Source organism: Chamaea fasciata, unplaced genomic scaffold, assembly GCF_029207755.1.
Source record: "Chamaea fasciata isolate MVZ Bird 193981 ecotype frontalis unplaced genomic scaffold, bChaFas1.0.hap1 SCAF_4, whole genome shotgun sequence".
Classification (NCBI taxonomy): Eukaryota; Metazoa; Chordata; class Aves; order Passeriformes; family Sylviidae; genus Chamaea; species Chamaea fasciata.
In genome coordinates this window covers 31,637,802-31,660,446 of record NW_027094089.1, presented here as the reverse complement: position 1 = coordinate 31,660,446, position 22,645 = coordinate 31,637,802, and the positions used below count along the sequence as shown (strand labels likewise).

The following is a 22,645-nucleotide window of genomic DNA, read 5'->3' as shown; positions in this document are numbered from 1 at the left end:
CATAACATAAAATGATCATATTTCATCATTGTACAGAATGTGGAACTCAGCTGCTTCACAAGAGAAACCGAACAAGCCTACTGAAAGTGGGAAGAGAAAACTGATTTTCTTAAACTGTTTCTTTGACAATTAAAGTAGGCTATCACCAATTCAGTCAAATGTGTCATTCATAAAAGGTTAAACACCTTTTATACATATATAAGGCATAAAACATCGAAGAGCCACAGCTGGATCTACACAGACCAAGCCTTTTACTGCAGTGATGGGCTCTGTCACAAGGTCAACTCTTTGCCATCTCCAAAGCAGGCTTTCTCTACAATTCTATCTCCACAGCCTCTCAGGTGTGACTACCACAACCAAGAGCTTTGCTCCAGATTGTAAGGTGAGACAGTCAGTCCTCTCCAGTACAGAATGTGTAGATGTACAAAGTAGAGGCTGGTATTCTCCCGTGGCCAGCTCCCTAGTCCTGGAGCAGGATCCACGGCACTGCCATGGCACACAAGATGCACACGTATGGCAGGGGGCTGACACAGGACGACAGAAGGGAGCCTGAGGGGAGCCCAGCCCAGCCAAATACTGACAACCACAGCTGAGCCCAGTGATCTGGCGGCAGACAGCACAACGTGGACAATCCAGCTTTTTTGGGGATTTGTCCCTCATTGTTTCTTTTTCCGGCCTCAGGGATAGGGAACGCAAGCCACACAGAGCCTCCGTGTCTTTGTCTCAGCAGCGACACAGAACTGAGCTGAAGTGCTGAACACCTTTTGTGTGTAAAGCACCTTCTCTTTTGTAAATTTTATTATCAATACTGTTGCCATTACTGTGCATTTCTTATTCCTTATCTGTTGGCTTTCCATACGTTGTTATCTCAACTCATATTCTCTGCCTTTATCTCCCTCTCACTGGAGTGGGGTGGGGAAAAGGGGGGTGGCTTATTTGGAGTTCAATTCCCAGCTGTTTTTTAAACCACCACAATCACATTGAAACAATTGGTCCAAAAGGTAAAAATTAGCAAGTAAAACTTATTCTATAATGCATCCCAAAGGCTTCCTTCTATTGTGATTACATCTAAAAGGCTAGGAACCTAACCTATTACCATGCACTAACATCTCACAATTGCCAAAGGAAAATAGAGGCAAACGTGTGATTCATTCCATCCTAAGACAGCAGTCTAACCCAGCACAGACCAATCATGTCATAGACAGTTTCTCTTTCTTCTTGTTATCAAGGCAGCCTCACTTAAAACTTGATACCTAACTACTATGTGATTAAAATAAGGCAGATCAAAAGAGGGCAGTTAAACACTACTCACTACCAGAAAGTATCTCTAAGCAAAGCACAAATTGTGTAAGTTAGCTTTTATTTCCGGGAAGCAAAGCAGTTTCCTATCACATGTTAGCTACAAGTCTATCAAACATAACAAAACTTACACTGTCTCCTCCTAAGAGAAGCATGCTACATTTGAGAAGTTAAAGCATGCGAAAGACATGTATCAGCACAGCAAAACGGATACTTACAGAAACAGTTGAGCTGGGTGTATTTGTACCATAGCCAGAAGAAGGGAGAGAAGCCAAAGACCAGCGGCGACCATCAGTCCTGAAAGTTATGAAACAGAAGTTATTCAAATGAATGCTGCACTATGCTAATGCAGCAACATCTGCTCAAGTATTACTGTGGAAAACTGCATCCCAAAAGCATGATACAAATAGGGATTTAAGCAAACTGTATACTTCCACAGGGGACCACAATAAACAAGCATTCACCAAGGATGTATTATTTTTATTGTGTTTTTCTTTATGGTTAAAATCTGTGACATGAAACGACCACAAAGAGAACGAACAGCTCCACAGATCTGCTATCTAATACAAACAGAAATGGACAAGAAGTTCACAACTTTTAAGTACATCACACGAAAATTAATGAGAAGCAAATTAAAAAATTTGTGAACAAATGCAGACCACAGTGCTCTGAGCCACAGAATAACTATCACAGTCTGACTGATATAAAAGGGTAGCACATTCTCCAGTGGCATCAGCAGAGGGTATCAGGAAACTAGCAGGCCAACAATTAGGTAAAATCAAACCTAAATGTTAAATGCTACATACATAAATCAGGAAAAACAATCTTCAGAAAAAAATCATGCCTACTCAGAAAAAAAAAAAAATTAAATAAATATACAAATTATGACCAAAACCCGAACTATGTTCTTCATTGTCTGAGGTGATCTATACAAAGACAACATGGAATTTCAACATTCAAAGTGGCAAACTAAAAACCAACTATGAGAGAAGTGTTTGGCTTTCTGAGAACGTAGAATTTACCTGTCATTTCGATGCCCATGACTGCAATACAATTGAATCAAATGTGTTAAAAAAGGCAAAATAATATATAAATAACAAAACAAGTTTTTATTAACAAATGGCATGAAAGAGCGGAAAAGAGAACTGAAGATCTGTTTTACAAAGATCGTCTCCCATGTCTGACAAAAAAAGTGAAATTCTGAAGAACTGGAGATTAATTGAAGAGTAATTTTGAGGAACTTAAGGTATGTCAAATCAGAATCTTAAACTTATTGATGCAGAGGTTTAAGCGGTCCCTTCCTTCAAGTTAATTGTCTAAAAAGCCCCTTGCTTCTTTCCAATATATCAATTTATTCATCCACGAACTACAACCAAAACTCTGGGACTTGGTACACGTGAAGTGTGAGAAAAGGAACTACAATTCATTATTAGTATTAAAATATGAAGAGTACATGCACTAGAGATTACTAATTGTGTCAAATACTGAACTCTGGAAAAAACTTCCACCTCTACCATACTCTTGATCTTAATTCATTCTTTTACATTCTCTTCTTCACCCAGGTAAGTAAGAGATACCTCCAGATGAAAGCACCATTCTAAAAGCAGTTTTCTCTACATTTGGCTTAGCTGTTCACAACTGAAACAAGAACTTAGGCAGCATTTAAACATGGGTGAGACCCATGTATTCTGCATCTGTGAGAAAGAAGGTGTTTTTTAATTGAGTAACTCACAGTAAAGAAGGTACCTGAATTACAAAGAAAGTCTGTCAAGGGTACAGATAGGCTGTCACAGAAAGTTACTTGGGAGGCAAAGGTGGTAGTATGGGAGGCATACATAAGGGAAGGGGTTCATAAGGGATTATGAGAAAAAGGGCGGCCAAGCCCCTACAGCATCTTCCCCTGAACTCTTGATACACCACTTGCCTCTGCCCTCAAGTAAGCTTTTACTGACTTTCCAGCAGCTCTAAAAGTGCAGACCAGTGCCTACCCGTGGGTTTGTAGACACTGGACTTGTACATATAGCAGAAGTGCTGACTTCCAGAGGCACAGGCTATTCCTGGGCACTGCTCACCCCACCAGACATGGGCAGAGGAAGGTGACCCTCCAGCTTGGTGCCCAGGTGCTGGGGAAGGCCACTCCCAGCCCTGCCCAAGGCTGGCAGCACAGCACAGGGCCACTCGCGGAGGCAGCTCCCTTTGCTGTGCCTGCTGCACGGCATGGCCAATGCCTGATGAGAAGTGGCTATACGAAGGAAGCAGCTTCACAGGAGGCTTCAAATAATTTCCTTTGCTTCTCTCTCCCTTCCTCACACTGTCCCAGCTTTTTGGTATCCCCACTGACTGACTGGCAGTGGATGAAAAACGAATATCCATACCCCTACACCATCGCTCCTGCTCTAATCTGCTCTATCACCCTTGTCCTTCCCTGTGTCTATCCATTAAATTTACAAAATGTAACAGAAAAGGCATAAAGCCAGAAGTCTGCTCTCATTAACCACAGTGCATTTTACTACGAAAATTCATCCTGCTATAGCTTATATGAAAGTAACCACAACAGACATACCAAATTCTGAAGAAAAAGTTATATTAATGCAGTTTTAAACCTAATTGTCATCAAGCATTTTCAATATAAACACACACAAAAAAATCAGTTTCCACAGAAAATTGCTCTAAATGTTTCTTGAATCCCATGGAAGTGGTGAGATACTTTTAAATTGGGGAAATTTCCTTCAGTTAAAGAATCTATTTAAAGCTCATTACAGGGCTCTATAGAGGTCAAAATCCAAATGAAACACTGGAAAAGAAATCCTTCTTTTTCATTCATTCTGAATTTTAAGGTTTGCGTAAGTAAAATGTTTTAAACTTTCTGTTGATTATGGGTGGGTAAGGAAAACCATTTCCCAACTGCTGTATTTCTAAGCAATGCTCAACCATTCACATCTGCTTTTTTCATTATAACCCATTTCTGGATTTAATGAATCTTTCTAAAAATACGCTCACAAACAAATGTAATCTCTGAAGAGACAGTATCTCCGACAAAAGGAAAACCATTGAGGGGAAATAGATTCAAAAGAAATACTAAACTTTCTTAAGATAATTTAAAAAGCAGCATCACAAACTATTAGGAAGATTGACAAGATCTACTGCCACAAATTCATTAGATTCAGATTAAAAAATTATGCAATTTTTTATGCATTATGCAATCACCCCTTTGCACCTTGAAAAAAAAGAAGTTAGTAAGACGTTTCCTTGCACTTACTGGTGAGAATTTGTGTGTGCCACTTTACTGATCTCCCAAAAAAAGTAACTAAAACTTTACAGGCAAGTTATAGCTCAGTGCAAACCCAACAGTTACATGCCTGACACTGCTTAAGCATTCCAATTTCATTTTAAATGTGTGTATATATATACATATATACACACACACACACACTCCCAGGTAAACATATAAACTCTGCCTACCTTCACAGTCTTAAGAGTTAATTAACATATAATTTGAAATAGGGCGACAATGTGTTAAGTGATGGGGAACCACACTGGCACAAACAGGCAGTCTCCCATGACATGCTATCAACTTTGGTTATGGTTCATTTAACAGTAATTCACTTCGTAGATCACTTCAAATTCACTTTAGATCTTCAAAAATTCTAACATTAATTAATCCTCACAACACTTCTGCGACAATGCTGATTGTCTCGCAGATACTGGTGCAGATATTGAAGCAGGTCAAGGACAGGTATTCAAGGTATGGTAATGGAATTGCTGCTATCAGTAAAATCAGGACCTGCACTAGAGTGATCTTATAAGCAATGCACTTCTTATAAGAAGAAACCTTCAAGTAGTTTATAATTTCCCCATATTTTAGTAGGCAAGACAATAATGTCTGAATCACATTCATTACAATTAAATCAATAATCTATTTTTTTAAATTCAAGAAGATATGCTTGCATTGCATCACACATTCAGTAATTTGTTGCCACTGAGATTTAAATAGGTTTACATAAGAGAGCTAATACTTATTATTCTAAGTGACAGACCTGACAGATGTATTTGCAATCACCTTTTGTATCTGCATCCAGCAATATTCCCTCTATGCCAAATGTGTGTTGAATACTACAAACAACTTCTTACCTTCGTGCAAAAGAAAAGTGGGCTGAGGCACTGGGAGAGAAATTCCTAGGGCTATCTTGAGGACTGTTTCCTGATGGAGATGATACACAAAAAAAAATTATTATTAGATGGTGGGGTGAAGAGAAGCCATTAAAGACATTCAGACATATTAATGCATGCATTTCCAGCAGGTTAGAAATGCATTTCAGAATTTCTTCTCTCATAGTCTCTCTGAAAATAAATTCTGAAACAGAATCTTATTTCAAATCATGTTTCATTTGTACTGGATTTTACTGACTGGATTTTGTAACTCATAGAGAATTGTTCATTTAGCCCTTTAATTTGAAAACTCTCAAAACAATTTGATAATTAATGTTTAAATAAACCAATACATTAGCCTGAAAGAACATATTTTCCATGTAAGAAAAAAGGCTGTTTTTTTAAAAATCATGCAAAACACCAAAAGACAGAAAAATCACTATCAAATAGTCTCTACAGCATTTCCACAGGATTTACTGCAATTTTTCTTCACTGCTCATTTTTTTCTATCTCCAAAACAAACAAGAATACAAAGCACACTGAACTGAACTTTTTTCTTTCTTTTACCCTTAACTGCATTTTGTGAACAGGTTTCAACTTCGGGGTTTGTTAGTCCACCCTATTAGAACACTTGGCCTCCTGTGGGCAGCATGAGTGCAGCAAGGCAGCAGCTGCTGAGAGCTGCTTCTTCCACCTGTGCCCCTCAGCCCTCACAATTACAGGAGAAAATGTATTCCTTCTAAAGGAAACTTCTAAAATAACTCCCAAACAACCAGACACACACAGAAAAAACCCCAGACAAAAAAAAAAAAAAAAAAAAAAACACAAACAACCCCTCCCCAAAAAAATCCCAACAAAACCCCTCCCCAGAAAGCCAAAAGGATCCAATTTAAAGTAGCATTGGCATACATGTAACAATCAACCTCTCCTTAAACTTTTCTTTAAAGTGACATCAGCAGCAATACACAAAAATAGAAAAAAAGTAATGCATTTGTTGTAGCATTTTAATTTTGGATATAAATGAGACTGCAACAAAAACAATTGATTAAAAAAAATAGCTCCAAGGTAGCCAGCAAGAAACAACACGAATTTTTTGAGGGGAAAATTACCATCTATGCATGAAAAGGCCAGCACAATAAGAGTGAATCCTTAAAGGGCTTCAAGTGGCCTTGACTGCTATTCAAATGTTTTGAATTAACGCTGCATTTATCATGGTGATGCCCATAACTGAATTATTTCTATATGGGAAAGCATAACCATCAAGTGATTAGGTAGCAAACACAGAGATCAACATATAACCCCACACTCCCCCTTTTCTGTCTAGAAGCAGATTCAAGATGCTTTTTGAGCTGTGCTTAAATCGAATCTTTGCAGCTGCTCTTCCCAGAGCCCTAAAAGACATGGATTCCACTCTCACTGGCCAATACCCCCAAGGTTTTTTTGTCAATTAATCTATCACGGCCAAATTATGTCCTTCCTACAGTCTCTCCATCGCCTCAAGACCCCAGCTTCTTCATCACCCTTTAGACACTTCTGAGGGGCTCTATAATTTCCAGGTGTCAAAGATTTTTGTTCCCTGAATGGGCTGGAGCAAAGGGATTCTGAAGCCACAAATTCCAATCTTTACTTGGGGATTAACAAAATTTATTCTTATCCTGCATCAACTATAAACATGAAATTACTGATGAGTAACAGTTCATTCAACTTAACAGCAAACTGGATTTCTTTTCTTCTGCTACCAGAGCTTATTTAACAAAGCTAAACTAAATATATATACATATATTTGTAACATTGTGCAGATGAAACATGGTCACCACAAACTTTAACTGCTGCAACTAGAAAAAAAATTGGCTGTAATTTGGAGTGTGTTGTGGACTTGGGCAAGTAAAAAAGACAAAGAAACTCCCTTGAACTCTGGCTGAAGAGCACAGAATTAGCCTTAACATAGTGAGACACAAACAGCCTTTGACAGGAAACAGGTCTAAAAATCAGAATACGGGGCTTTGTAAACCAATTCCTTTTTTTGGTGGCTAAAGTTATATATGCATATAAACATATTTTTAACACGCATCAAGGACATGTTTTACTGTCCATGAGTTAAAATATACACAAAAAATTCATAAAGAAGAAAAAAATACAGTTAAATAATGCAGCAATTTTATAGCTATCAGTGCGGATTTGGATTTGTGGAGACACAATGCTGCAAACTATGTTGCTAGAATCAACACAGACCACTTCCTTACAGACGAAGTCTGAAGAAGTCAAAGTCCTACTCAGGAAGAGCATCAGATCCTGTTATTAGGAAAATCAGCTTGCAAGCATTACTTTCAATAGCAAATCAGCTTTTAAAATAACAAGACTGGTGACGTCATACACATGCTACCTGGATACTAAATCCTGAAGGTTTATCTAGAAGTCATAAGAACTCAGACAAACCTGGAAACAAAGCATGAAAATACAATCCCCAAATGACTGGAGAAACAGCTAGTGCTATTACAGGTTTAGTGTGCAGTACTCCAGAGGATCGAGACAGGTTAGAATCAGAGACCTACATGTGACCTTCATCCATCACAGCATTCATCCATCCATCTGCAAGTCAACACCCAAGAGACTTTCAAACAAAATCCAGTGCCAGTTAACTCTCTGTCCATATGCACAGCGCCTTCGGATGAGTCAAAGCTTGCTGTTCTTTGGAATCTGCTTGTATTCTGTGTTTCAGCCCTACTTTATCTCTGTCTCACTGAGCTTACTGCCCAAGTGTCTGATCTGGTAAAGTAAACTGGACTGGCGGTCAGACATTAGATAATTAACTCCAGTATCCTCTGGGAGACACAATGAATAGGCAATCAACATAACAAAACAATACTCTGCTTCATGACAACACAGGGTAACTCATTTTGCAAGCACCTATTGCTAAGGAAACTGAACCAAGACAATTAAACAGTGACTGTTATGCAAGTAGCTTCAAGAAATCCTGTCTATGCCATTGAGGGAAGATGATTCAAACCTTTTTTAAAAAGCGTATTACAGTCACTGTATACTATTAATGTATTTTTAATAGCTGTCTACTTACAAAAGTAAGAGTTTCAAATACAATGACTTTCTGTTAGTGTGGTGGGAATACCAGATTAATGACAATTGTTATCCCAAATTCCTGATGGATCAAAGACAAATCCAGTTTGAATTTTCATATGTACCACAGTACATCAGTGCCCCATTAATACGATATAACAATGGGTCATATGCTCCTCTGTGTCAGTTTACATGGTGATGAACCCATACTGTGAACTGAACACTACACAAGACATCATCCACCTGCAGTTACTGGTCTGACTTTCTTACCATAACAAACAGCATCAGTCAGCAGAACATACAGCCAGCTGGGCAGTAGAATCATTCTGGATACTTCTGCAGGTGCTTTCCCAAAACACTCACTCATGTGAGGAGCTCAGGCTATTTAAGTATCTGGATTAACTTTACCTGAAACCAGCAAACAACTTTCCCAATTATGGCAAGGAAGGTCTGTATGATCCTTAAATCCATCTGCAAGAAAGCTCTACATGTTCCAACCACTGTTTAAATACTGAGAGTGCTATTTTTACAGGATTTATTTTCTATCTGCATGTAACTTACCACTTAGATCTTCTTCTGTCCTTAAACCAGTAGAAGATGAATTGAAATTTCCATAAGCATTTACTGCTCCCAGAAGCAAGACTAAATAAAAAGTTTTGTTTTAGCAAATCTATTTTTGTAATTCTACAAGTGACCATAGTCAGAGTAATTGATACATTGTTTTACTTTCATTCAGTTTTCTTTTAAAATCTGACATTCCGAACCCTGCCTTATATCCCAGGTTTTAGCATTTCCATACTCCACCACAAAAACACACTATGGGCCTCATTTATTTACAAGCATGGGCTTTCTTTCCCTTAAAATATATGGTGCAAGTAGTTTTGTTGAATACTATGCTTCAATGTTGTTAACTAAAGTATCTCTCTCAAACAGAATTATTTGATGCAAGCAGCGAGCCCTGACATAGTGAGAGCAGAGTATGAACAGCCAGTACTCTACCAGTGTCCACCTAGAAAAGTAAGCTCTACACAAGCCTGAAAAATCCTAGAAATAGGATTACAAGTCGAGGTAAGACCTTCTTGAACTTTAATTTTGCTTTAGGGAATTGCATCATGCAATCCCATTGTGAGAGACTGATGTCTCAAGGCATTTTGGGGGGCATGTGTGCTAAGGAAAGGGTCAGGTCAGAACTTATCCTGGCAAGGCAGTGCCCTGCCCTGTACACCCCCAGCCCCCTAGAGCCTCTATCCCAGCCCAACAGAGATGCCACTCACTGGTACAGCAGAGGCAATGCCCCACACCCCACCTCTGGAGCCCCAACCCAGGTCCTGAGTGACCAAATGACCAGAAATCCCACCTGGGGAAAAGACCCAGGAAGGCCAGGGCAAGAACAGGAGACGATCACATTGTCTAGACCCCACCTCCTGGGGGAAATCCCGTCTGAACACTGCTGAAACCCAGGAGTTGGTTACTCCATGCGTTGGTTGCTCTTCTGTTATCTTCTCTGTCTCTCCCTCCCTCTCCTTCTTCTAATCACCCCTTCTCAGAATTTCTGAGTAACTTAAAATCAAACAGGCTTAGTGTCTGTTAAGTTCAAGTTTGCTCAAGCCCACACTTTGAGAAATGTTCTACGCTGACTGAATGTTGCACTAAACCTTTTGCCCCAGTTCTCTGGTACCTCAAAGTTGCCAGTGAAGTTCTTTATGTTGTTTTGACCTCTTGAGAATATCTGGTTGACATGTCTCTCATGCATGCAACTCAGAGCACATGAACAACCATAAGCCATTTAAAAAATTCACTGAGCGAGTTGTTTGGGGCCTTATACCCGTTTATAAATTTATCCAATCTCATAGAAAAAGTCAGGTTTGTCCCTGCCATACTTGGGTGGACAATTGTTTAAGATCCCTCATGTTCCAGTGTATCTGGCCAGCATGTCTTTCTCTTTCTACCTATGAAGGGGAAACAGGAAAAAGCAACTCTGACTGGTTCTTCCAGTCTTCCACTGCTAAGGAAAGCAAGTAATATCTTTCAATCTTATACAGGAATCTCCCACATTCTACCCCATCAGCCCTTCTCCCCACATGATCCCACCTGAATATGTATGACAATAAACATATGCAGTATTCCTGATGAAATCTAATGAGGACGCTATACTGTGGCATTAAATCTTCCCAAATTAGATTTAAAATTACTTCCTTTATATATCTTCTGAGATTTCATTTTCAAAGCTGCACTAGACTGCTCCTTGGAAACATCATCTTGTTCAGAAAATGCAGTCAGATCCCTACCTAAATTCTTTGCAATAGCTGAGTTCAGAGTTTATCATAGACATGTCTGTTTTGGATCCCCCAGTACAAAATGTTGCATACTGCAATATAATTTCGTACTTTTTAATTCCAGTCATTCACTCTCTTCAACACAGCTCCCCAGTGCTATTTCGTAGTGGATGTCTTCAAATTTGTATAAGCTACAGTAATTTTATTCCAGTGTCACTTATGAGAAGAATAAAATGTTTGGACACAGAAACAAAACCTGATGATTTGACTGATAACCTCCACTTCCACTGTATAATATCCCTCATTTTAGCACAAGCCACTTTATACCCTTAAACAGTTTCTTACTTATCTTACAATTCTTGTCCCAGTCACCTCAGTGGCACCACATGGAATATTCCTAAAACACAGACTAATAAAGTGTGCAGCATTGCTCCTAACAGCTAAATCTTGCTCCTTCAGCAGATAGGGTTAAAAAGCATCACATGTGACTATTAACCATTAGGGGTTAGTATCACCCACATGAAGAAGCTCCTGTGACTACTGAGGTGGGGACACTTGAATGCCCTGACTTGCTAAGATTATAATCATTCACTTAGCAGGTTGGGTGGTGCAGATGACCTGCCTACACAGCATCAGTCAGCTGGAAAAGCCCATTAACATGATGGGCACCAGGTACCATCCAAGCTAATGCTGCAACTCTTGGTATCCCACAATTCTCAATGCATTCAACAGCTCATGGAAAAATCAGAGGTACTTTTCAGCAGGTTTAACACCTTCCAGCTCAAATACTAAAGGGAAATGATGTCCAGACAACTAACCTAAGACAGTTGCTAATAATTATGAGCCTAAAGCTATTACCTAGCATGTCTTCTATTTTTGCAAGAAACAGAAACACTTTATGTAGTGAAAGCTGATACTGTGTTATCTTTACATGTATGGATAAGGCACAGCAAGAGACTTCAGCAGCAAACTGAAGTCTGACTTTCCAGACACAAATTATCTCTGCAAGCAGCTACAGGTCCTGCTTAGAGGAAAATGGACTTGCATATATTGTATCAGCAATTAACATACATAACTGAGATACACAATATCTGCTGTACACACTGTCTTTTTCCTATCCCATTTATCATCCTCAGTCTCAGACCTTACACCTCTCTGTCTACTCCCATGCCTTGGACTACATACTGCTCTAATAACTCTTCAGTGTAGCCCACGAGCTTTTATGGTCACTGTTGCTTACAAACAAATCTGCCCCTTCCCTGACAGGTGCCACTCATGCACTACTTGCATTCTGCACAATCTGTTTACTTCATCAGTGTGGTGCTGTCTCACTGCTTCTCCCTCCCATCTGACATGAATCTGAGTAGGACTAGGATGGTACAGCTAACAGTTAAAAAATTTCATGTAAGTATTCAGTGTTTGTCCAAATCAGCTTGCATCTGTAAAGATTAACAACAAATCCCCTTGTAGGAAAAATCTTCTATTATCTCCAGGGCAAAAAAATGAAAATTCTGGGGGGAGAGTGTGAGGGGTAATTTGCCTGAGATGTCTATATTAGACTTCGTTATATGGGGCAATTATTAATTACCCTAAACTTCGGCCACTGGTCCTCCTCCTCAAAGAACATCTATCTAAACTAGAGAACAGCTGATACCTCCAGTTCAGACTGCATCTGGATCAAAAACAGGTCTACAAGGAAGAACATGGGTATAAAATGCACCTTGAAGAAGTATGCTTACATTCAAGATGCCCGTCTTCTAAAACAGAGCAATCCTATTCACATCCAAACTGTTGAGGCTAACTCAAATCCAGTTGATGATTAAATAGTAGCTACCTGAGCTCTTCAGCAGATCTGAAGTTATGGCACATTGCTTCCAAAGGTGCAGCCAGACCTCTAAATGATTGCTCTGCAGATAGCAAAGATGAAAATACTCTTGAGGAAGGCCACAGACACTGGCAGTAGTGCTTATGCAGTGCACTCTAAGAGAGCCCCACCCTGAGATTCCGGAACACCTTCACTCACTTTGCTACATTTGACACCTAGGAATCACAGCACTTTTCTGTCCTCAGAGATGGGAGATTTATACTACTTGTAAAAACACAAGTAGTTTTAACTAGTGGTCCAAATAAAATTATCCCAAGCATGCCACGCAAACAAAGGTAACTGAGTATGTATCTGGCTTGCTCTCAACAAGCAATGAAGGGAAAAACGTTATTAGGGAATCCAAGGGTGTACTCACAAAGAATGAAATACTCACTTCAGATGCCTCTAGCGCAGTGAATTCCCTAGCAATGCCAATAATCTCATTAGGACTACACACAAAGCCAAGGATAACACTAAAGACTATTAAGATGATAACTAAAATAAATTGATCCTGGGTGGATTTTCAAGAGTGTGACAATTTTGATTCCATTTAACTTGGATAGTCTGAAGCAAAGGACATACTGATTGCAGTTGCGATAGAATTTTCTTCTTAGTCACCGGGAGAGTGCTGGGTTTTGTGTTCAGCATGAGAGTACTGCTGGCAGCACACTGTTGTTTTAGCTGTTGCTGAGCCAAGGACCTTCCAGTGCCCCATTCCCTATCAGTGAACACATGCACAAGACACTGGGAGGCAGCCTGGCCAGGACAGCTGACCTGAACAGGCCAAAGGGATGTTTCGTACCACAGAATACCATGTCCAGGATGTAAACTGTGGGGAGCTGGCCAGCAGGGCTGACTCCTGCTGTGGGTGGACTGGGCACTGGTCAGCAGCTGTGAGCAATTGTACTGCCCATCACTTGTTTCTCTTGGTTCTAATACACCACTCACTCCTTGTCACTACTATTCTTATTGTTGTTATCTTCAGTAGTAATACTGGTTGGCGTTTTTTTTGTTTCAATGGTTAAACTGTTCTAATCTCAACTCACAAGTTTTACTTTTATTTCTTTTTCTAATTTTTCCACCTGCTGTAGGGGGATGGTATGAGTGGGTAAGCAGCTGCATGGTACCTAGTTGTTACAGCAGGTTGTGCTTTATAAATATAAATATAAATATAAATATAAATATATATATATATATACACATACACATCCCTTTGTTGTGCTTTAATCATAGCTGAGAGCTAAGATGGTACAAACACTAGGAACCTAGTCCACTTAAATGAGAGCAATGAATGGAATTCTTTTCAGCAGGCTCTCCCCAGAGACATATGGAGCACCTGAGTGGAGGGAACAGAGAGAGGAGTGTGATTTGGTAGAAGAAAAAGCCTAACATGCAAGGTGAGGAAGCTAAAGGTTTCTAGAATAGGTGATACTGAAAGAGTCCTCAATGGCTAATGTTCCTAGCTTTCTCATCAGTTAGACTGAGTCCCTTAAAAGGCAGATGCAAGAATCAGTATTTTCCTTGACAACTCAGTGACAAGAAATTGTGCAATGGTCTCACAAAGTTACATCAGATGTCAGCATCCATGCAGCCTGATCCTCAGCCTGCATTCACCTGGGAAGATTGCTTGAATGAAAGAGAACTGTAACGACACACAAGAAAAACTACCCTAGCGCACATGCTCTCCAACGTCCTCCAAATTCTGCATAATCTCACTGGAACGTATTTGTCAAAGATGCATGTTATTACCACACTTCAGTCAAGAACAGACTGATGAATAAAACTGTTTTCAATAAATGCAAGCACTGATATTCTGCTGCACATTCAGCTTGCTACATGCTCCTCAAGGACTGCAAATTCTTTTGTTTGCCTCTCCCTCTTGTACTGTTTCCTCTTCCAACAGCAAACATTAGTAAGAAATATATGAAGGTTTTAGAGGATCATATTCAGTCCCTCTGAGACTTGAAGCTTGACGTACATGCTCTGGGCAGATATCTGGCAGCAAAGTAGCAGGCTGTAAAGTAAAAACTTCCAATTTAAAGAACTTTTCTAAGAGAATCTCACATTCAAAAAACACCCTAAAATCATCTATAGCTGGACAGGAGATATACCAGGTTCTCTCAGTGGAGTCAGGGAGGGCTCTCTGACTTGGAATAATTCCTCTCAGCAAGGAGGGCCAAAAAGAATAAACCCAGCAAGCTGTACAGCACACACTGTCTCTTGTCACATCCCTCTACCACACTTTCCAAGGAAACAGGCCTTCAGTACATGCCATCACAGAGAGCAGGGAGGCAATTTCAGTGTGCAAAAGCTAGAGCAGTCTAACACCCAGCAGCTCTGACAACACAGAAATAACAGGATCACTATAAATCCAGCCTCTCAAGTCTGACATTACCATGGATTTATAGATAATAAACACCTGAAACAGTGAACTCCAACTGCATATGCAGAGGAAAATTTTCAACTTATTAAATGTGCACCTTTTTTTATTTGTGCAGATTAGGGTGACATTCACAGGGATTTGATGTAAGGACTTGCTAAGGCACACTAGCCAGATGAGCTAGGAACCAATGGTTGTGTGAGTATTTACTGTGATTAGCCATTCACAGTAGCAAGCTAATAACAGAGCTGCCCATGCACAAGAACATTTTCATCTCACATATATGATGAGATTTACTAGTGCTGCTCAAGTGTCTAGCACACATGCCTTTGGAAGTATCCAAATAAGAGAACCTACTGTATCCTGTAATTGGAGAAGCTGTCAGATTTCTATAATACGTTTTTGAATCAACAGCACATACTGCTGAGTTTATGGAAAATAACTGCTTACACTTAATCTGTCTTTTTAATTATATAATTGGTTTTAAACCTTCAGAGCCACTTGACAATAGCTGTGACATCAGCAATATTATTTCTCTCTTATTGTTTGAGAAATCAATTCAAAAGATGAAGCAACTTGCTGAAAGCCTGAGTCCAGTGCCAGACAGGAACTTTCCAGCATTTATCAAATACACAACCTATATACAAATCCCAGGTAACACATGCTGGTCAGTCCATACTTCTGAGTTCACCAGGCATCATTGGTACAAGGTTTCCATTTCCAAACAGGTGGTATAGTGATTTACAGCAGCAGACATGCCAGAGCAAGCAATGTTACTGCTTTCCTCGAGTCAGCACAGCATAACCAAGGACGCTTTTTATGGTGACCACAATCTCCTCTTCCAAATGGAAATTTCTGTATTTGGGAGACCCAAAATGGCATTCCAAACATTCCAACATTTAATTTTCCAGTTTCAGGTTTTTTGTTTTAAATGCTCTGCTGCCTTGAACTCTTCACTAATTTTCATGTTGCCTGGATTCCTATTTGTGACAGCTGCTTCTGAAAGTGAAAATCACCACCACATTTTCTCTAACAATGTTGCTTCCACAAGAATACTGGAGATGCCTTAATATACCTCAAAAATTCATGTGAAGCTCTGCACTTCCCTGAGAGCAGTTCTCCAGAGTATTCAGTGCCATTGATTACAGAAGGATTACCGTGGTGCTTTCACTTTGGCCTGTAGTTACCGCCAATGTACCCTCAAAAATAAAAAGACAATAAACCTCTGTGGAAATGTGAGGTGATAAAAAACGGTCCTTTTTAAAAATTAAGGCAATTATTATTAATAAAATATTTATTTATGGACACTCATTCAAGCTTTAAGTGTTTCAGATGTTTTAAGAGAAAAACAAAATTATCACCAATTTACTGACATGCAAAGTGAAGCACAGCAACTACCAGCCAAGTGCCCACACTATAAATCCTAGCGAACAGAAATACCAGGAACAGAATGTAACACAGACTCTACTACCTTCATTATGTGGTACAAGCTACAGGAAGAGCAGTGGTGGCAGGGGAAGAGAAAAACTGTCAGAATGCAAGGTGAGGAAATAAAAAATAGCTCCATGATATTTTCAGACTGCTCCTGATCATAACATAGGATTTATGGATCTAAATGCACACCAGAAATTTGGATGGAATGACATGCAACTTTTTGCTATCACAAACAGTGAAAAGAACAGTTTCACAGAAAAACAGAGAATGTTTTCCTACAGTTACAGAGACACCTTAAGAATTTCATAATAGCAGTAGTAGCATAGTTATAAAATCACCTGTATGAGCTGAGAGTGGTGAATGAGGCCGAGGCAGAGCTGGAGACTGGCTACTGCCCATCAAATTCTTCCTGTTACTTGTTCTACAGCTGTGGGCAAAAAGAGAGGAAAGACGACATTAGCATCAGAAATACAGCATGTACCACATATGGGCGTTTTGAGACTCTGCTACTGAGTTCCTTGACTTCCCAGTTTCCTATTAAAAATCAGAGCTATTGTTGTTTTTGTGGACATGTCCAGGATGTCTACGATCGTAACGGATAATGGCAAAACCAGAAGTTTTCAAAGAAAATACACCATGGATAGTTTTCAGGCTTGCACGTTTGCTGTTCTGTGCAATGACCAGCATTTCCCTGTAGAGTCATTTACTAAATATTCTTCTCTGACTACAGCTTATTTCTCTGCCATATGTTTTTTATAAAATATTGAAAATAAATATGTGAAACACAATCTCAAGTTTACAATCACCATACAATGACTAAACATGCTTCTGTTGCATGAACTGTAGCCTGAAATCACACGCAAGAGAAAACAAGATTAATCAATCTGAGAATGATATAATAATTATAAATCTAATTATTGAGATAAATTTCATATCTGTGCCTTCTGTCAACGAAACAGATGATGGCTAAGAAGATGAATGCATTTTTTTACTCATACATTTTTCATCTGCAAAGCCACTAATTTCCCATACCACAAGATCATTAAACAAGATAAAAAGTAAATTAACGCATCTATTAAACTCAGGAAAGGAGGTATTTTTCTTAAATACATCATACAGTTTTTATATATTTGTTGGCAGAAGTAGTTTTCTTTTTCCCTCATTCTACTATAAAGAATATTCTCATAAACATAAATCCCCAACAATCCAAACTTTCACCCAGACGGAAACTATTATCCTGACCTAAAAGACCTTAGTTGTGTATAAACTGAAGTGCATATACTAACGTTTACAAAAACTTTTTGTAAAGGTTTAGAAAAACTCCAAACTACTAAAATGGGGAAAAATTATACACAAAAGCATTTAATAAGCAAAGCAGATATCAAGAAAAACAGATTCAGATCTTATTTCTAGACATCTCAAAATATGAATTTTGTAACATTATGATGATCTCTCATTATGTAACAGCCAGAAAGCAAGACTAATTGGTCTTGATATGGTTAAATTGAATAAAGTAAAAAACAATGAATGGAGTTTAATAGTATAAAGAAAAACAGATGCAGAAGTACTCCAAAGTAATACAGAAGACAAGGAGAATAAAGAAAAAAAAAAAAAGTAGAGGAAAAGCTGAGTCTGAAATCAGTATAGACGATATCTGAAATATGCAAAAAAAATCTAACACTAAGATGACTCTCCCTTTGAAAAACACTTCGTGAAGCAGCAAGAGTGCCACTCCCAAATCTAATAGGTTAATGCAAAGTCCATTTACATGCTTCACAAAGTTTTGCCATGTTACTTAATTATTACATGCAGTGATTTAACCCATTAGTGCATAATTACTGTAGACTTTTTTAAGAAAAGAATGTACAAAATTATTCCAAGGTGCATATTTAGAGTACTGGAAAAGCCAAAACTTATTTAAAACATACACTGCAATTTTTAAGCCAAACAAAAAGGAATAGCTTTTTAAATATGAAATCATATAAATATGTTTTTAGTAATCTGTCCAGATTAATTTCTACTTTTTCAATCACGAAACCTAAGCAAATATTCCATATTCCATTAGACAAGAAAGTTTTAATTGTTTCGTCCCTTCTCTAAATTTTGTCCAGGTAAAGAGTGTCATGGGTTTTGTAAAGAGCATATTATTCTATTCCATCTGGGTGGAGCAGAATTGCTTATCTTTGCCCAAATGGGCCAGTGTCACTTATCAGATGATGGAGTGCTACTTATCTCTTTTCATTGTTTCACTACTTCCATGGGAATGTCTTCTGCTAATGGACCATTAAGAGCTCATCAATGACATTACACATTACACTGCACTATTGTAAGCTGCTCCACACAGGGAGGAGGAGCCAAACCATCATAACCTAGATAAAAAGGAGCCCCAGTCCCACTAGGCATCCAGTTTTCCCACTGGATCCCTGGAGGAAGACCAGACTCATCTCACCATTACTGGACCCTTTTTTCTTCAACGGGACCATCTCTACTCCAACAGAACCACATCTGCCACTCCAGGAGGGCTTACTTTGGACTGCTTCCAACACCCTGACCAACAGGGTGTCAGGTTGTATTTCTGACTCTGTCAGGGTTTTCTAGGATTTCTTGTTTGTTTATTTGTTTGCTTATTCTTCTGTACTACAACATCTGTATTTTTATATCCCTAGTAAAGAACTGCTATACCTATTCCCAAAATCTTTGCCTGACAGCCTGTTAACTGCAAATTTATGATAATTTGGAAAAGGGGGGAGGAGCTTACATTTTAAGGGAGACTCCAACCCTCCCTGGCAGATACCTGTCTATCTAAACCAAGACAAAGAGTCACTGAATTCCTCTTCTATCGAAGAATGGTCCAGAATTTTCCTTCTGGCTTCATGCAGTAATTTTGCCAACTTTCCTTCCTTTATCTGCTACTCTTGTTTCAAAAGCTTGAATAACTGTTCCTTTGCAATTCTCCAATCTAAAACTGAACCCAGAAAAAACTTCAGGTATTCATTAGACGTTAATTAAAAGACACAGAGATTGCATCCATCCATGGTGATGTGATGGTATCACTATAAACATTTCTGGTGCAGGCTGGGGCTCAGAGCACCCATTATGTGATTTGAAAGCAGTTTTGCGTGGCTAAAGTCTAGGATTTAAAGGATCACCACAATTTCTGGCAAAAGAAAGTAACACATATAAAGCACAAAAATTTTAGATACCCTTCAAAGATTTTGCTGCAAGGATGATTCCTTGCACTTACTTATCACTTGCCTTTACTTTTAGAAATTGAGACTTTTATCACTTTTGACAGATTTCCCTATGCAAATAAACAAATGCCTTGTATTCACTTTTACATTAATATCCAAACTTTACATTTCTCAGTTGAATGTGCAATGTTTTTCACAAATCATTATCAAAGACATCTGATAAACTCATCTTTGGGTTTTTTTTTTGGAGCCTGTGTATTTTTAACATTCTGGGGAGTATGATAGCATTACCCTCAACATCAAGATCTTATGTAATTAGAAATCTTCCCCCCCTGCTGCCATTTCAAAAACATCTTTGCTACTTGCTCAGATGTGGCTGCAGAGAGAATTTATCTTCTATCATACTCAAATGAAATGTTCTATTGAGAAAGAAACAATACATGAAGTCTCCTCTATTTGCCTTACCAGTAAGGTAAGATGCAACTCACTGCATAGAAGGACAAATCCATCCTGAAGCTCTCACTGTAAGCTTTGTTTTTCAGTGGTGCTTCACAAAGATTTTGAAACAATGTAATCCATCCTGTATAATCTGTGAAACACAATTCCTTCCTCAAAATAATGCTATTATAAAAGAGGCATTTTGTGGATGAAAAAAAAATAAACTTCAGGGAACCTTGAAAGATGATCTAAGCTGCCAGAACTCTACAAATGGGAAGCAGGGTGGCACAAAGGAAGTATCAAAGCATTACTTACTGAACTGTATTTAGCCTTGAAACAGCAATCTTCCTTATACAAAAGAATCTCAGAAGTTAAAACCACTTTGCAGACGAAATAGTTTTTTCTAGATCTCTGAACACATCAAGTAACTTTCCCGTTCTATTGTTTTCATAGAACTATTCTTCTCCCATTCAAATCTGACAAGATAAACCAACTGATAAGAGGCTGCCCTGAAATAAAGACTCTTTGTCTGCAGTAAAGCTATAGCCATGCAGGAACACTCTACAGGGATTGTAACTTAGGGAAACATAAACCTTGGTAAACCACAGAGCACTAACCCTCAAAATGCAACTCTCTAAGCCTTGAATTTCATGCTGTGATCAGGATGCATGCCAAGAAGAGACTAGCAAGTCAGGCAGCAGGTAAGATGCAAAGCTTAGAACACTTAAAAACAAAAAAACACAAAAAAACCAAAACCAAAACAAAACAAAACAAAAAAAACCACACAAACAAACAAAACAAAAACAACAACCAAAAAGAGCAAATCTTTTTACAAGATTAAAAAGAGCAGAGGAGAACACAGAAAAACAAACCCAGTCACATATAACAACAACTAAACTTTGGGGCATGCAGAAAACTTGAACAGAACAGAAAGTTTACATTTGTTGCCCTTCGCCTTCTTCTCTGCCCCACAAATATCCTTCCTGGACTTGATTCCTCCTTGGGTGACTACCTATGTGGAAGTCACTGACCTTACACTGTACCAGCAGTGCCCTGGACAAATGGCACTGCTCCTTATCTTAGAATCCAATTCATAATTTCCTATTTGTTCCCCAAATCCGCCCCCCCAGACAAGTTCTGTCGTACCTCCCTGCTCTCTGTCACTGACCCTCCTGCCCACTCAGTCTTCTCCTCCCTATCCTGACTTCTCACCATGCCTCACTGTGGGGGAATTCCTCCTTCACCCCACCACCAGCATCATTCCCAATACACTAACTCCAAATCACTTCTCCAGCTGCTTACCATCAACGTTTCTGATGAGAAGCACTCATGATAAAACAAACAGAAGACACTACACAGAAAGTGCTTTGCTGAACTTCTATAGTAACAAAGCCAGGGTGAACAGCAGCAGCTGAAAGATGCAACCCAGTTGCATAAAGCCTGATTACTCTGCTCCTTAAATAGCCACAATTCTTCCCGTGTCAGGCAAAAACTATTTGGGTAGAAATGAGGGGAACTGTTAGACTGGTATCTGCAAAGCACAATACTCGAGTACAAGGATGGCTGTTAAAACAGAGCTGCATTCCACAATCTCCTGGAAACATTAAACAGAATAAAAAGCTGAAGCAGAAATGCAGTGTTTCTAGGACAGACAATACTTCATCCAGAGCTGAAACGCAGGTTTCCCGGTACAGCGATCAAGAAATGGCAATGGTTGCGAAAGATATGCACTGAAATGGAAATTTCTTCCTCTGAATGAGGGCTAATAGATGAACAAATTACTGGCAGTGAAGGTTAATCACTTTTATTTATTCAAAGAAAGTAGGAAGAGCAGGCTATTTTGTCACAGGTTACCACTTGTCAGGCTTTTCATGGGAAATATGGCATCAGCCTTTATAATTTATAATTATTTCATTTCACCATCCTCAATTATTAATATTCACACTTGTAATGAAGATGGATTTGGACTGTAAGCTATTACGACAGTTCACCACCTCTCACAGGCTATGCTGAGCACAGCACTACTCCACACCATCTTAATTCTGGTGTTAGTGTAATATATAGCTGTTTAGCTGGAGGCAAAGATTAAAAGGGGATTTCTTCCGTTCTAAGAAGAGGCTGCAAACAAATGGTTTTAGTTGCCAATACAAGTAAAAAGAAATTAATTACTGCCATACCCAAAATGCAAAGCCTAACCATGTACACATGAGACACTAATAAAGCAAGAGCAGCCTTCCTATAAAGGCTCTAGGGATAGAAGAGGTAGTTGTATTTTCTTTGGTGCTAAAATTGCATACTTGAAAACTACCCCAGCAGGAACATGCTGTCCCCAGCAAGACCTGAGATATTGTGACTTTGGTTATACAGTTAAATTTAAGTTCTAATTTGGTTATACAGTTAAATTTAAGCTCTATTTCAGTTATATTTAACTTGTTTTGAAGGTAGCTAAAGTATGACATCATAGTTTATTATCTTCAGCAACACCAGCCCCGAAGAGTCATTGAACAGAGCACTTAAAAAAACCCAGAACATTTGAAGTGAG

General features: G+C 38.9%; 1 protein-coding gene across 2 annotated transcripts in view; it reads right to left on the bottom strand.

The window, feature by feature from the left end:
• MAST4 (microtubule associated serine/threonine kinase family member 4) overlaps nucleotides 1-22,645 on the bottom strand; it is a 277,346-nt gene that overhangs the window by 56,929 nt on the left and 197,772 nt on the right. For both annotated transcript variants that reach the window (XM_066181232.1, XM_066181233.1), the window contains 3 exons: nucleotides 16,813-16,901; nucleotides 5,431-5,500; nucleotides 1,518-1,596 (listed from right to left, as the gene is read on the bottom strand). In XM_066181232.1, coding sequence (XP_066037329.1) covers nucleotides 1,518-1,596; nucleotides 5,431-5,500; nucleotides 16,813-16,901 — 238 coding nt within the window. The remainder of the gene's footprint in view (nucleotides 1-1,517; nucleotides 1,597-5,430; nucleotides 5,501-16,812; nucleotides 16,902-22,645) is intronic.